We start from the raw sequence: 15,850 nt of genomic DNA on the forward strand, positions 1-15,850 counted from the left end.
TCTCCCTCCCTCCTCAGATTCCACCACTCACCTACAGTCAGGAGTAATTTACAATAAAGAATTAGCCTGCCAGTCTTACATGTCTTTGAGTGCTCCTGGTGGAAATCCATGTGGCCACAGGGGAGAAGTGTCAAATCCACACAGGATTGAAGGAGGCCAGTGCTGAATCCGGGTCGCTGGGGCTTGTGAGGAAGTGGCTCCATCAGCTGTGCCCCCATGCAGCCCCTTAAGACATAGGCCATTGTCTGTTGCTACTCTCAGCTTTGCAGTGGAAGGGGTGCATAATGAACGCTGCATCATCTGTCAGTCAGAAGATGTGCGGAGGGGTCAGCTCAAGGTGACGTCAATTGATAAAGTTGTATGGATGCATAGGGCTGCATTGACTTGGTTTTAGTTTGACGGCCTGCATATATCTAAGCAGCTTCTGAGGTGTTGAGAGGTAGATGAAAAAAAATGTTTACGCAGATTTTTAGATTTGAAAATGAAAGTGCCACTGATTTGTCCACAGTCTCAAGTTTTCTAACATTTCAGCAGGAAAATGTGTCAGACGGGAGAATGTCTTTAAAAACTTGTGTTTACTTTGTATTTTCTGTTCTTAACAGGCTTTGGATGGATTTCTTTTTGTGGTCAATCTTGAAGGGAACATCGTGTTTGTATCTGAGAATGTGACCCAGTACCTGAAGTACAACCAAGAGGAGCTTATAAACTCCAGCGTATACAGCATTCTTCATGTCGGTGATCATGCAGAGTTTGTCAGAAACCTTTTGCCTAAATCTCTCGGTGAGGATCTGTTTTAAGTGCTGTTGTCTGTTCACTTGTTACTTTTTAGTTGTTTGCTCAGCTATTGGTGGCTCAGAATTGACATTGCTGGATTATTTTGCAGCTACCATTTTGTAAGGAATATTTTGATTGGCACCTTGATTTTTTTTTAATGTTTGGGTCTTTAAATGAGTAAATTGAGGTTGTGTGCTATCCCTGTGCTCCTTGGCTCTGCAGTAACACCTGGCATCCTGTACTCCCACCTTGACCTTCACGCTTTTCTGCCTGCTGGGCTACCAGCATATTCGTCCATTGATCAAGTGTAGCACGCCTTGGAACTGTGTAGATTGCCAAGGTCTTACTGCTGAAACATGCGCTTTAAAAATAGGCTGTTAGCTTTATTTCCATTCGCCTCATCAAGGTTCAGAAGCTACCCTGCTGTTAGTTGGATTGCTAAGAACCAATGAAATAAATCACAACCTAAGTTGTGATGCAATTCTAGAGGTTGTGCCTCCGAATAAAATCACCAAATTAATATATTAAATCCCACCTGGCTAAATTTATTCCAATCATGTTTCAAAATAGTCGGCTTCCAGGTTACTGATTGTTATTGTAGACATTAAAAGCAAAATTCCAGGATATTCTTTACCTATTCCAATCATGTTTCAAAATAGTCGGCTTCCAGGTTACTTATTGTTATTGTAGACATTAAAAGCAAAATTCCAGGATATTCTTTACCTATTCCAATTATGTTTCAAAATAGCCCGCTTCCAGGTTACTGATTGTTATTGTAGACATTAAAAGCAAAATTCCAGGATATTCTTTGCCTGTTCTTTGCCTATTATTTTCTGCATGTAAATGTGCTGGTAAGTTGCTTCTAAGTTGTACATAGCAACAGTGGCACATGCATCATATGATGGAATATTTTAACATTGAATACAAAAACTACATGAGACAGATGTTACATTTTGCAGTATACAAATTATTTTTCCTATTTCATATTGAAGTGTATGAATTATTATATTTCCCAGTTAATGTGGTGCCTTGGTCCAGTGAAACCCCGAGACGAAACAGCCACACTTTTAACTGTCGTATTTTGGTTAAACCGCCTGGTGAAGCTGAGGAGGAAGGCCATGATAACCAGGAAGCACCTCAGAAATATGAAACTATGCAGTGTTTTGCTGTATCTCAACCAAAGTCAATAAAAGAAGAGGGAGAAGGTCAGATTTCATGCAATCTCTTTGGCATTGTGATAACCCACAATGACTCAATCGCTTGTAATGTGTTTAAAAACCTATAAATATGACGGCTCTAGATTGCAAGCATTGTCCTTTGTTTATATGGGGTTATGAGGCATAGATCTGCACTTTTAGTTCTTATATGGGATGCATGTACGTGCAGTCATGTGGAAGCACTGTGTCGAAATTGGGTGTATCCCCACAGGGAGCAAAAGGAAGTCAGGCATCCATTCCGCCTAATAGCTGCATTACAGCTCCTGTTTGTGGTAACCTTGGGTCAGTCTTCCTGCTTGTCTTCCGGACATTGGCAGGTCCTTAACAAGGGCTGCCTTTGAGAAGGGAAAAAAAAACTGGTAAACATTACAACATCAGCATAATTTTTGCAACCATTGAAGCTAAAGTGTTTTAAATGAGCTTCATTAGTATTTTAGGAGCAGAATGTTCTTTTTACTGCATGTAAATTGCAAAAGAGATAATTTATAGAAACTTCATATTGTTTTGTTCCACGCAATAGTTGCTCACTCTGTTATATATCTGACAGTTCATTGCAAAGCTTGTATCTGATTAGTAATAAATAATACAAAAACAGAAGCAGTGAAACCATCTTACCTCAGATCCTGTTAGCCATATCTACATAATTAAGATAAGAGATGCTTTGGTGTTTTGAACTAATTTACCTTAACTAAGGAGAGAAACAATTATCATAGTTAATAGTCACAAAGAAATTTCATTTGATTTAACTATATTTGGTCCACCTCTGATTTATTGTACACTCTTTTTCCAAAATCTCAAACCATAAAATGATCTCCTTCCTTCAAGTTGAACAAAATCTGTAAAATATCAGCGAAGCACACAGAAGGAACATTTAAAGTACTTAATGTAAAGGATGGAACTTTTTTAAAAAATCTGTTATTTCTGTTCTACTTGTTTGGCTTAACCAGAATTCTTCCTGTTTGGCAATTGCGGAGTATTTGACACAATTAAATCAGTGTTCCAACAGGATACTAGTATATTGCCTTTAATCGTAGAAGAACTTGTTCCTTTGACTGCAACTTGTAGATGCAATATTTTACTTATGGAAAACAAATATACTTACCACATTTTGCTCTTTAAAGTAGTTTCAGTTAATTTAGTAGTTGTATTTAAATTATAACAAATACTTCAAATGTTTACTAGAAAATATCCACATTTTTGTTTAAATGGACAGTGAACAGCGAAGTACCAGAAATATAAATGTTAATCCTTCTCAAATTTTGATTGTCAGTTTGACATACCAGGTTCCACTATTTTTATAATTTATAAACATGCATAGCAAAAACATTTCATTTGAGAGTGTTAAAAGAAACCTACTGTACCTCAGCTGTTTCAAAAATTGTGTAGTAACGAAAGCATGCTATACACAAAAATAATCCATATTTAATCTTTACTATAATTTAAAATATATAACAGGTATACATTACATAAAAGGGGATATGAGGCTGATTGGATATGTATTTTCACTCTTTAATTCAAATTATAGTGATAAAGAGAAATCTCTGTTAGCAATTAAGTCATATAATGCCATTATTTTCAGAGCTGTGCGATTGAAAATACGTTTTTTGCAGTAAAACAGTGTGATAACCATTTCCGAGGTGATTCATGCCACTGCAGAAATTCAGTGGGGCACCTTGGGTGTGAGTTGCCTTTCTGCCCAGGTGGTGCGATGCTGCTTCCTCATGGCTTAAGGCAGCAACGCAGTTTCACCCCTGACCTCTGCTTCAGTCAGTCTGGAGTTCATACTTTATCCTCGTTACCACATCGGTTTCCTTCGGCTTCTCTGGTTTCCACCCATGTCCCAAAGACGTCGGTTGGTATTAATGGGTTGTAAGTTGTGCCTATGGTTTAGGGAAGGGCTGAGGTGGAGGAAGTGAGAAGAATAAGCCAGCACAGACTCAGTGGGCTGAAGGACCTGTTTCTGTGCTGTATATTTCTGTGACTAAATGATGATTTCCATGTCTTTTATGCACAGGCTAACATGTCCCCATGCAACAGGTCTTTTGGAGCAAACAGGCCTTTTGTCATGGAAATAGCGTTTTAGTCAACAGGGCCATAGAGCACATAAGCAGGCCCTTCAGCCCATCTAGTGCATGCCAAACTCTTATTCTGCCTGGTTCCAGCAACCCACACCTTGACCATAGCCCTCCATACTACTGCCATCCATGTACTTAACCAAATTTCTCTTAACTGCTGCAATCAAGTTCACCTCATTGCTTTGAAGGATTTGAGCCCGCATACCCATTTACCTTTCAACCCTTGTCCAGCAGCTCTTTTGATCTTCACCCAAGTACTCACTTTTGACAAAGAACACAATTGATGATGATGATCTCCGTACCTTATTTCCCCCCCCCCCCCCCCCCCCAAAATATCCACTTTAACTCCTCACCACCCCTGGCCCTCTGCATGATCCCACTCACCACTGCTCAAAGCATCAAGCACAGATGGCTCCTTAGGAGCCCACTGCCACTGACTGGGCTTCTGGCAGCCAACCACATCATCAACCAAACTGGTCCACAGTCATGACTACCCGTTACGTTCCCAGAGATGTATAAATTTCTGTCAGCTGCGCCCATGCCTTTGGTGTTGAGCACGACATGGCCCAGTGACTGAAACATCTGATGTTCCACAGCAGTGCCTAGCAAGCACAGCAGAATTTCCAGAACTTTCTGTTTTGTCAAGCAGAAATTCACTCACGTGGAAACAATATTCTGTATTATGTTCTTCTGTATTGTCTCCAGGTTGTGAGATTCTATATCATGATTGTGTTAGTTGACTAATACAAACTTATGAATAGTGCATGTCAGGTAAGATTGACGCACTCCTCACTGTTGCAACATCTTGTGTCTCTCAGAAAATCAGCTACTCACCAATAACATGTAGTTTTCAGTCATCAGCAAAAATATTCATTGTTTCATTTGCAAGATCTTCAACAAGATAAAATAAATAAACGTGCAGTAGCAAATACTTGTTAGAGCATAGAACAATCCAGCACAGAAACAGGTCATTCAACCTAAAACGTTTTACCAAACTACATAATCAAATGCCCAACCAAACTAAACCGTTATGCCTTCATAATCAATTTCAAGTTTCTCATTCAGCCATAAACGAATACTCAAGAATACAGCCAAACGGAACTGCATTACTCCTGGGCCATGGTGCAAAACACAATACTAACAGTCACACACGAGACAAGGCACATATAGCACACATACGATATTAGAAAATACAGGCACAATAAAAATATATATTGTCCAAGACCCTGAGTCCATGAATGTAGCAGCAGTCTGCAGTTGAACACAATAGAGCTTGTCATTTGCCGAGTTAACACCAGGGGGCAGCACTGACTCTAGCCATCACGCTACACCACCTCCAGTGGAGCATACTGACTCCAACACTTCTCCCCTGGGCAACTGTAAATGGGCAACACCTCGGCTTGAGGCCTATCCTCACTACAGCTGAGGCCACACAGCTCCTCTGGTGCCTATCAATAAATCAGTAAATCAGACTTTACAGTTCACAAGATATGCACAATGTTCATATCTTTCTATTTTCTGTACATTCATGTGCTCATCTATGAGCCCCTTGAATGCCTCTATCATATTTGCCTCTAAACCACCCTGGCACCCACAACTCTCTCTCTAAAAAATGAGATATGCAGTATGTGCCCCATATGCATGAAACAACCCCCTCTCAATTTAAATGTAAAATGTATGCCCTCTGGTATTACAGTTCCATTGGCCTCTTGCCATCAAATAATTTTGGTTTGGATTTTAAATAGAGGCAGAAACCAAGATGAAAATAATGTTGTGTTTAACACTGTTGGGTGATAGCAAATCTCAGTTTGTCATATCAACCGTTATGATAAAGCTGGGTGTAATTTGTGTGCATTTTAAAATAATCTCTTGATGCAAGCTCCATTCCTGCCCATACCTCTACCCCCCTGTAAGGGTCAGAAAAAGAAGCAGAATAGACAAGGGAAGTGGAATTAGTGGCATTTCTACAGAGACAGACTCTTTTTTTGACATAAAGGAGTTACTCTCATTTTGAACCTGAGATGGAAAAAGTGGGGTCATGGGTAGATCAATAATCGAGTAGTTGGTTTTCAGTGAGTCTATAATCTTAGAACTAAAAAAAAATAGTTGCATCAATAAAATAAGCAGGAAGTGACAAATGAGATTGGGTAATAGACGGCCAGGCTAGTGGAATGTTATTCTAATTTATAATCTTATGACTTTGTGTGTGAATGTAGCTGTTAAATTATGGAAGAGATGGGCTGAGGGGAGGCTAACTGCATCAGATATCATCAGCAGAGTTACCATGCATGTTGTATAAAAATTTCAGAGCTCCTCTGATAGATGTGATAAGCTGCATGTAAGTGGATTTGGCATTGATAGTCGCGCGCAGGCACTGGTTTCATATCCAGCTTGTATCATTGAGTTTAAGGAAGTCCGAGCAGGGACAGATTTGACAGATAATCTCCATAATCCTGAAGTTCCCACAATGTGAAACTAACTGGCGTGCTGCAGAATGGATAACACGGGAAATGATTGTCAATAAGAGCTCTTGACTAAACTTGTCAAGTACTTTAACTTGTTTTTGGTTATGTTTATTCCCAGGATGGGGGTCCCTGATATCAGAATTTTTATACCTTAGTGCTAGCCTCCCTTGTATTGAGCCACGAATTTCTTAAGTAAGGACAAATCTGCGTAATAAATTAGAACTTAGACGGTATATGAAGTTCTCAGTTTTCTTTCCAATTTCTTTATTCCCAAAAGGCTCCAGAAATAGGAGGCCAATTATTTTAAATACATTTTTCCAAAACGCGTGCTTGTCGGTGCACCAATAATCTTTTCCCAATTTTGTTTGATAATGTAAACTGGCAAAGATGTGTGCCATTACTGGTATCTGAGAACTTTGGGGGATTGTGGAAGTTGCAGCAAGGTAAGGGTTAAGGTAATGTCCAGTCAAGGATAGTTTACAAATAATATGCAGTCACTCCAAGCAAGAAAGATCTTTTAAAAGAGATTGTTGAAGAGCGTAACTTCTTTTTGCACAGCAGGGGACTGGAGCCATATGATACACTGAGACAAGATAAGGATACACAGGGAGGATCCTAGGGTGACACTTGCTATTGTTCAGTTACTTTACTAATTCTGAAGTATTACTGGCCTTTAACATCGGCTATTAATTCTGGTATTATTGTAGTGTGATTGGTGTAGTATCATGCAAATAAGGATTTTGAACATGCCCAAGGTTACCAAATGGTATCTGTATTCAACGAGTGAATTCTGTATAAAAATGGCATTTCTTTGTTCAAACTTGAGAACAGTGGCCATGCTGCTCTCCTGGTGCATGAGAAAACAAAGTGTGATTGAGGAACGAGATCAAATTTTCAGAGTCCAGTCCATTAGCGATGACAGGACATTTATGATCATCCTGGATATTGTTTCCAGATCTGTCCCAATGCCAGAATATCTGGTCTTTGCATCATGCGCAGCATCTGCTTTGAAGGACAGGGCTTTGCCCAGGGGATCAAATTGAATAAACTTTCTAACACTCTACAGCCCATGACAAATACTATAGTTTTTCTGATTGAATTTAGGTAATGACTTGTACTTGGTGTAGCAGTGATTGTTGCACTTACAAGTTTTGTGCATTATAATTAATTGCCAACTTCTCTGACGGTGGTGGAGGCGGATACGATAAGGTCTTATAAGAGACTCTTGGACTGGTATATGGAGCTCAGAAAAATAGAGGGCTATGGGTAAGCGTTGGTAATTTCTCAGGTAAGGATGTGTTTGGCCCAGCTTTGTGGGCCAAAGGGCCTGTATTGTGCTGTAGGTTTTCTATGTTTCTGGTGTTACATAATGAAGTTTTAAACTTTAATGAAATGTATTTTTTCCTGCTCTCAGATTTGCAGTCCTGTTTAATCTGTGTTGCAAGGAGAGTTCCTGTGAAGGAGAGGTCACAATTCGCTAATACTGAAAGTTTTACCACAAAACATGATTTATCAGGTAAAATAATATGACTCTTTTAAATTTGGGAATTTCTCATTTTGGAAATTTGACATATGAGATTAGTTTCTTTATCCTTCTCTTTTTTTTTTTGAAAAAAAACAAGGCAAACTAAAATCTCTGGATATAAATGCATTACGTGCATCAATGAAGCCAGGCTGGGAAGACTTAGTGCGAAGGTGCATTCAAAGATTTCACCTACAAAATGACAAAGAGATTGCATTTGCTAAGAGGCATCATCATGAAGGTGAGGGTTTCTAGTATACACTATAAAATGATTTGAGCAATTTATTCGGCTTTGTGTGGAACCAAAGGAAATGGGGGAGATCTTAAATAGGTTTTTTGCGTCTGTATTTACTAAGGAAGCTGGCATGAAATCTATGGAATTGAGGGAATCAAGTAGTGAGACCATGGAAACTGTACAGATTGAAAAGGAGGAGGTGCTTGCTGTCTTGAGGAAAATTAAAGTGGATAAATCCCCGGGACCTGACAGGGTGTTCCCTCGGATCTTGAAGGAGACTAGTGTTGAAATTGCGGGGTCCCTGGCAGAAATATTTAAAATGTCGCTGTCTACGGGTGAAGTGCCTGAGGATTGGAGGGTGGCTCATGTTGTTCCGTTGTTTAAAAAAGGATCGAAAAGTAATCCGGGAAATTATATGCCGGTGAGTTTAACGTCAGTAGTAGGTAAGTTATTGGAGGGAGTACTAAGAGACAGAATCTACAAGCATTTGGATAGACAGGGACTTACTAGGGAGAGTCAACATGGCTTTGTGCGTGGTAGGTCATGTTTGACCAATCTGTTGGAGTTTTTCGAGGAGGTTACCAGGAAAGTGGATGAAGGGAAGGCAGTGGATATTGTCTACATGGACTTCAGTAAGGCCTTTGACAAGGTCCCGCATGGGAGGTTAGTTAGGAAAATTCAGTCGCTAGGTATACATGGAGAGGTGGTAAATTGGATTAGACATTGGCTCGATGGAAGAGGCCAGAGAGTGGTGGTAGAGGATTGCTTCTCTGAGTGGAGGCCTGTGACTAGTGGTGTGCCACAGGGATCAGTGCTGGGTCCATTGTTATTTGTCATCTATATCAATGATCTGGATGATAATGTGGTAAATTGAATCAGCAAGTTTGCTGATGATACAAAGATTGGAGGTGTAGTAGACAGTGAGGAAGGTTTTCAGAGCCTGCAGAGGGACTTGGACCAGCTGGAAAAATGGGCTGAAAAATGGCAGATGGAGTTTAATACTGACAAGTGTGAGGTATTGCACGTTGGAAGGACAAACCAACGTAGAACATACAGGGTTAATGGTAAGGCAGTGAGGAGTGCAGTGGAACAGAGGGATCTGGGAATACAGATACAAAGTTCCCTAAAAGTGTCATCACAGGTAGATAGGGTCGTAAAGAGAGCTTTTGGTACATTGGCCTTTATTAATTGAAGTATTGAGTATAAGAGCTGGAATGTTATGATGAGGTTGTATAAGGCATTGGTGAGGCCGAATCTGGAGTATTGTGTTCAGTTTTGGTCACCAAATTACAGGAAGGATATAAATAAGGTTGAAAGAGTGCAGAGAAGGTTTACAAGGATGTTGCCAGGACTTGAGAAACTCAGTTACAGAGAAAGGTTGAATAGGTTAGGACTTTATTCCCTGGAGCGTAGAAGAATGAGGGGAGATTTGATAGAGGTATATAAAATTATGATGGGTATAGATAGAGTGAATGCAAGCAAGCTTTTTCCACTGAGGCAAGGGGAGAAAAAAACCAGAGGACATGGCTTAAGGGTGAGGGGGGGAAAGTTTAAAGGGAACATTGGGGGGGGGGCTTCTTCACACAGAGAGTGGCGGGAGTATGGAATGAGCTGCCAGACGAGGTGGTAAATGCGGGTTCTTTTTTAGCATTTAAGAATAAGTTGGACAGATACATGGATGGGAGGTGTATGGAGAGATATGGTCCGTGTGCAGGTCAGTGGGACTAGGCAGAAAATGGTTCGGCACAGCCGAGAAGGGCCAAAGGGCCTGTTTCTGTGCTGTAGTTTCTATGGTTCTATGGTTACTGTAAAGTAAAAATTCAAGCTTCAAATCTAAAATGAATACGAGTAATGTTCTATAAATCCAACCGTATATTTAAAGCACTTAGACAGATTAATGGTGCACTTGAAACTTTGCAATTCTGATGAGACTGCTATGTTTGAAGTTTTAATTTAATTTCAGCTACTTTAATGTTTACTAACTCCTATTTTTTTTGACTCCCTATTAAATGGAATGCCCTTGCTTTCTCCGACCAGTTTTATTCATGCTTTCCAGAAATCGTTAGTATTTTGCTGTGTGAGCCTTGATTTTTGAATGCTGTATTAGCAAGTGCTACAGCTCAAATTGCTGGCAAAATTTTATGATGCAGTGTGAAATAGGTCCTTCTGGCCCTTCAAACTGCACTGCCCAGCAAGCCCGACAACCCCAATTTAACCCTAACCTAATCACAGGACAATTTGTAGTGACCAGTTAACCTACGTGCTACGTCTGTGGATTGTGAGGGGAAAGCTAGAGCACCCAGAGAAAACCTGCACATCTAGGGTTGCCAACTTTCTCACTCCCAAATAGGGGACAAAAGGTGGTGTGCTGCAGTGGTGTGGGTATGGTGCAGGCCCGGGATGAAGTGACTGAGGGGGCTGGCAGCCAGCAGATGGTAACAGGGACCTTTTTCAAAAAAGAGAGAGAGAGAAAAACGACAACCCTGAATAGGTAAACAAATCCAATATATGAACCATGTATACATATCTTCAGTGTTATATATGAAATGTAACACCAAATTATAACAAAGCATAATACAGAGCATAATCTGACTACCAGTCAGACATGAAATAACACCAAATAACCCTATGTTTATGTGCCTATAGAGTAGACGTATAATTACTGCAAAAGAGGAAAAGAAGGGGGGACTCACCAAGTCTACGTTTTCCATGGATATTTCTTGCTGCTGTTGACTGATTCAAGCAGTCCTTTGTCCTATTGCACAGCCAGAGAGAAGTCCTTACATGACAAGTCACAGCTCACAGATATCTGAAGTTCATTTTTGATCAGCTCTGTGCTGCATCTGTTTCTTGAGTCTGACCATCTAATGGTCATCGAAGAGAAAATCCTCTCTACAAAGACATTTGAGCCTGGCACACTGAGGACAAATGAGACAATCCTGAACATGTTGATCAAGTTGGCTTTCCCTATGTTTTGGAAAACTGCCACCCACTCCTCACTGGTGGATTTTGTGGTATCCTGTCTGGCTTTCTGTATTTTCTCCCAGCTAGCACAAAACTCTTCATAGAGTTGGTCCATATTGACTGTCTCTGTCATTTTGAGGGCAGCCACCACCTGCTCCAGGTCAGTGAAGGAGAGCTCCTCATAGAGGCCAATCGGTTTCAGTTTCATCATTACATTTTCTGGTGAGAAATCAAACCACTTGTCAATGTATGTAATGACAGAGTCATAGAACTTCACAAAGTCCTGTTGCCGCTTGGACCTTTGTGCTGGCACTTGTTTGTCCATCAGCTGCTTGGTCTGGTATCCAAAAAAGCTGTCCTGTTTCGGCTGAAGCATCTTCATTTTGAACTTTCAGACTTCTTTGTAAACATCTATGATGCAGAGTTTTGTTTCCTCCAGCTTTTTTACGAGTTGGTCAAAAACACACCCCACGTTGTGGGAAAAGCACAGATAAATTTCAGTAGCTCCAGTTTTTTCTTCATCCTCAAAAATCCTCTTCAGTGCCACGGGACAGTTCTCAAGGGACCTGAAGTATGACGGAAGAGCTGACCAGTTTTGTAGGAGACTTTCGACAGCTGGATGAAGAGAGAGCCATCGTGTGCAAACATGATGCAGAATTTCACGCCACTCAATGTCAACAAAGGTGAAAAATGAATGCAGTTCCTCTCTTCGGGAAGCAGATATTGAGAAGTGGCTGTAGACCTTTAGAACAATTGTCTCAATATCCACTGATAACTGATCGCAGGCGTGCTTGCAGGCATTACGTGCTATGTGAACTGGGCATACTTTTTCGGACAGCTCATCAGAGCTTGATGTATGCCATTTGCAGTTTCACCACTATCTTCATAAAAGTCAAGTAACTTACACTGCACTCCATCAGGCTCAGAGAAATATCTCATCACACTGGAAACGTTTTTCTGTCTCCCTTGTTTGAGGCATCAGTGGCAATTGAGAAATATGTGGGGTCCGCGGGCTCATCTTCTTCGGTTGGGGACAGATCACCCATAATATCCTGCACAGTCTTTGGTCCTAAAACATTCATTGTAATCATCTCAGCTTTCATTCTTCCCAAGTGCATCTTCTTCACAACATTTGAGTCGTTAAACAAAGCGCCGTTGAGCCTAGCAAGACAGTCGATGCTGTTGTAGCTGAGTCCATGTTTAACCGTATGGTACACATACGAGGCTTCACTTGCCGCGATTTTGTCATTTTCCGCAGTAGATTTCATGAAAGATGCACCAATATTGTTTGCACCTTCAGCTAGTGTGGCCTTCTTGTGCACTTCTGTGGAAGCATGCTGAGTTAGGTCATTCTCATCTCCATGGCCATTGAGAATTCCCGACGGCATAAAGTACAGAAGGCCATCGTCGACGTCGAGTCACCGCTGATGGGCTTAACCCACGTCTTTTTTGCTTCCCATTGCCTGTTATAGCTGCACAGTCTTTTCTTTTTTGGAGGTTTATCCATATTGGCACATGCCAAACCGTCCGAACAACACCAGACGTTACTGAATCTTTTTGTTTTGGCAGGAATTGGCAAAATATACTTTATACTTTATATATAGCACACAACTGATGCGCATAAGGGGGCCTGTGATTGGATGACAGGTGAATCACTTCACTCGTGCGTGGCGTCAACAGCACATGCAGCACGCACACACGCTGTTGTATCAGATCTAGGATCTGTCTGTAAGCGTGCCCTCTGGTGATTACAGAGTAGTAGCAGTCAAATATGGGACAAGGGCGATCTCGTATGGGACAAACCAATTTAGCCCAATATACGAGATGTCCCAGCTAATACGGGACAGTTGGCAACCCTATGCACGTACCACGGGGTGGATGTACAGAGGCTCCTTATGGAGGATGCTGGGATTGAACTCTGAACCCCGAAACCCCGAGCTGCAATGGCATTCTACTCAGCCAGTCAGCCTGCATCAATGGGAAGGGTGTTGTCTTAGCGACCTTCATCAGAACTGGGAGAGAAACAAAAGAAGCTTGTTAAACTAGGGGGAAGATGGTTAAAACCGCTGTGATCGTGGGAATATGTTCTAAACAATGTCATCTGCTCAGTGCGTGAGTAGGAGCTGTTGGGCAGTGACAGCATTCTTAAGACTTTAAGAATTGTGAAGTGCAGAAGAAATCTTGTCAACCGGGTCAGCTGGGCATGTCCTCCAATACCAGAAGGGTAAAAACAAAAGGCATGAACAGACAGAAATGCTGAGCCAGAATCAGAGATGTCTGGCTGATACACGTAGAAGTCAAGTTTTCTGATGTTCAGAATCGGATTTAATATCACTGGTATATGTTGTGAAATTTGTTGTTTTGTGGTAGGGGTACATTGTTGCGATACATAGTAATAGAAAAGCAATAAATTGCACTGTGTGTACAAAATTTAAATTAAAAAGGCAGTGCAAAGAGGGAGGACAAAAATAGTAAGGTAATGTTCATGGGTTCACTGTCCATTCAGAAATATGATGGTGGAGGGGATTAAGCTGTTACTGAAATGTTGAATGTGTGACTTCGGGCTCAAGTACCTCCTCCTCGATGATTGCAATGAGCAAAGGGCAATATCCTGGATGATGAGAGTGTTTAAAGACGGACACTGTCTTTTTGAAGGTGCTTTGCTTTTTGATGCTGGGGAGGCCAGTGCCCGTTAGGGAGCTGGCTGAGTTTACGAATTTTTGCAGCTTTTTCTGACCCTGTGCAGTGGCCCCTCCATACCAGATGGTTGTAGAATTCAATATTGAGTCCAGAAGGCTGTAGCCTGGCCAGACAGAAAATGAGGTTCTATCCCTCAAGTTTGTGTTAGACCTCGGTGTACCTGTATAGGTCACAGTCCAGCAGGTCAATGTGAAAGTGGAACAGAGAATTAAAATAACAGGCCACAGAAAGTTCAGGGTCATCCCTATGGACAGGGTGCAGGAGTGCTGTGTGGTGAATACCCAGCTGGCATCTGATTTCTCTGATATAGAGACTACATTGTGAACACTGTGGTACATTAGAATGTAGTCCTCCCTCCTTAACTTCCTGTTAGCTTAACAAGCTTTTGTTGTCTCTTTTCCAGGTCTGATGAAGGATCTTTAACCTGAAACATTAACTCTCCTTCTCTGTCACAGATGTGGCCTGGTCTGTGGAGTATTCCAGAATTTTCTGCTTTGTTTTAATTTTAAATTTCCATCACTTGCAGTCCTTCTTGATTTTCACCAGTGTTACAGCCTACCATCCGACCTTTAACTATGAACGAAATGATTGCTATTCTGGCTAAGGTTTTTATAAATTATTAAGAGTGGAAATTGAACCTGAAATCTCCAGGTGTATATTGCTTGTTTACGCACTAAGTCAAGAGAGAATCAAATAGATATATTGGGGAAAAAAGGCATTCCTTTCATTGGCATCAATTGCAAAGTAGCTGAGTTAACCATCACAAAGAATCATTACTTGAACGAAACCCGAATGAGCTGCCAGCACTTCTGCATGTCTGTGTGAGAATTCTAATTTTTTAAGTATAGTATCTGATGCTCAGAGCTTTCAGGAAGCATTGCGTGCCATTTATCATTTTTCCTCAATTTCTCTGAATTGCAGTGTTAAGGCAAGGTCAGGCTTTGAGTCCTGTGTATCGGTTTTCTTTATCTGATGGCACCATGGTTGCTGCACAAACAAGGAGCAGGCTTATGCGCACTCCAAATGCGAGCGAGCCTCAGTTTATCATGTCACGGCATGTTGTTCAAAGGTAAGCATCAGACCTTCTTCTCGTGGTTTTTTGACTAAAAACTTCGTGCTTTGCCTCAAAAATCAAATGTGCTGAAGCTTCAAATTAGAATGTGGTATCAGTAATAGAAAGATTTTGTACCATGCGTAAAATGCTGGAGGAACTCAGCCAGTCAGGCAGCTTCTTTAGAGGGGAAGCCCCTCAGAGCTGTGTACTAAGCCCCGTCCTTTACTCCCTCTAGACCCATGACTGTGTCGCCACCCACAGTTCTAATCTGCTAATTAAATTTGCCGACGACACTACATTGATTGGCTTTATCTCAAACAAATAATGAGATGGCCTACAGGGAAGAAGTCATCTCTCTGACATAGTGGTGTCAAGAAAACAACCTCTCCCTCAATGTCGCAAAAGCAAATGAGCTGGTAGTGGATTACAGGAGGAATGGAGACGGGCTAACCCCTATTGACATCAATGGATCTGGGGTTGAGAGGGTAAACAGCTTCAAGTTCCTTGGCATCCATATCACTGAAGAGCTCACGTGGTCTGTACACATCAGCTGTGTGATGAAAAAGGCACAACAGCACCTCTTTCACCTCAGATGGTTGAGGAAGTTTGGTATGGGCCCCCAGATCCTAAGAACTTTCTACAGGGCACAATTGAGAGCATCCTGACTGGCTGCATCACTGCCTGGTATGGGAACTGTGCCTCCCTTAATCTCAGGACTCTGTAGAGAGTGGTGCGGACAGCCCAGTGCATCTGTAGTTGTGAACTTCCATTGTTTAAGGACATTTACAAAGGGGGAAATGAACTGCTTCTTTCCTCTTCCTCTCCAGTCCTGGTGAAGGGTCTC

General features: G+C 41.4%; 1 protein-coding gene across 10 annotated transcripts in view; it reads left to right on the forward strand.

Moving 5' to 3' along the window:
* The window catches only part of ncoa2 (nuclear receptor coactivator 2), a 346,138-nt gene that overhangs the window by 266,786 nt on the left and 63,502 nt on the right, over positions 1-15,850 (forward strand). For all 10 annotated transcript variants that reach the window (XM_072253878.1, XM_072253913.1, XM_072253869.1 and 7 more), the window contains 5 exons: positions 603-780; positions 1,791-1,979; positions 7,946-8,047; positions 8,154-8,294; positions 14,874-15,021. In XM_072253878.1, coding sequence (XP_072109979.1) covers positions 603-780; positions 1,791-1,979; positions 7,946-8,047; positions 8,154-8,294; positions 14,874-15,021 — 758 coding nt within the window. The remainder of the gene's footprint in view (positions 1-602; positions 781-1,790; positions 1,980-7,945; positions 8,048-8,153; positions 8,295-14,873; positions 15,022-15,850) is intronic.

This window comes from Mobula birostris, chromosome 1 (genome assembly GCF_030028105.1).
Source record: "Mobula birostris isolate sMobBir1 chromosome 1, sMobBir1.hap1, whole genome shotgun sequence".
Classification (NCBI taxonomy): domain Eukaryota; kingdom Metazoa; phylum Chordata; class Chondrichthyes; order Myliobatiformes; family Myliobatidae; genus Mobula; species Mobula birostris.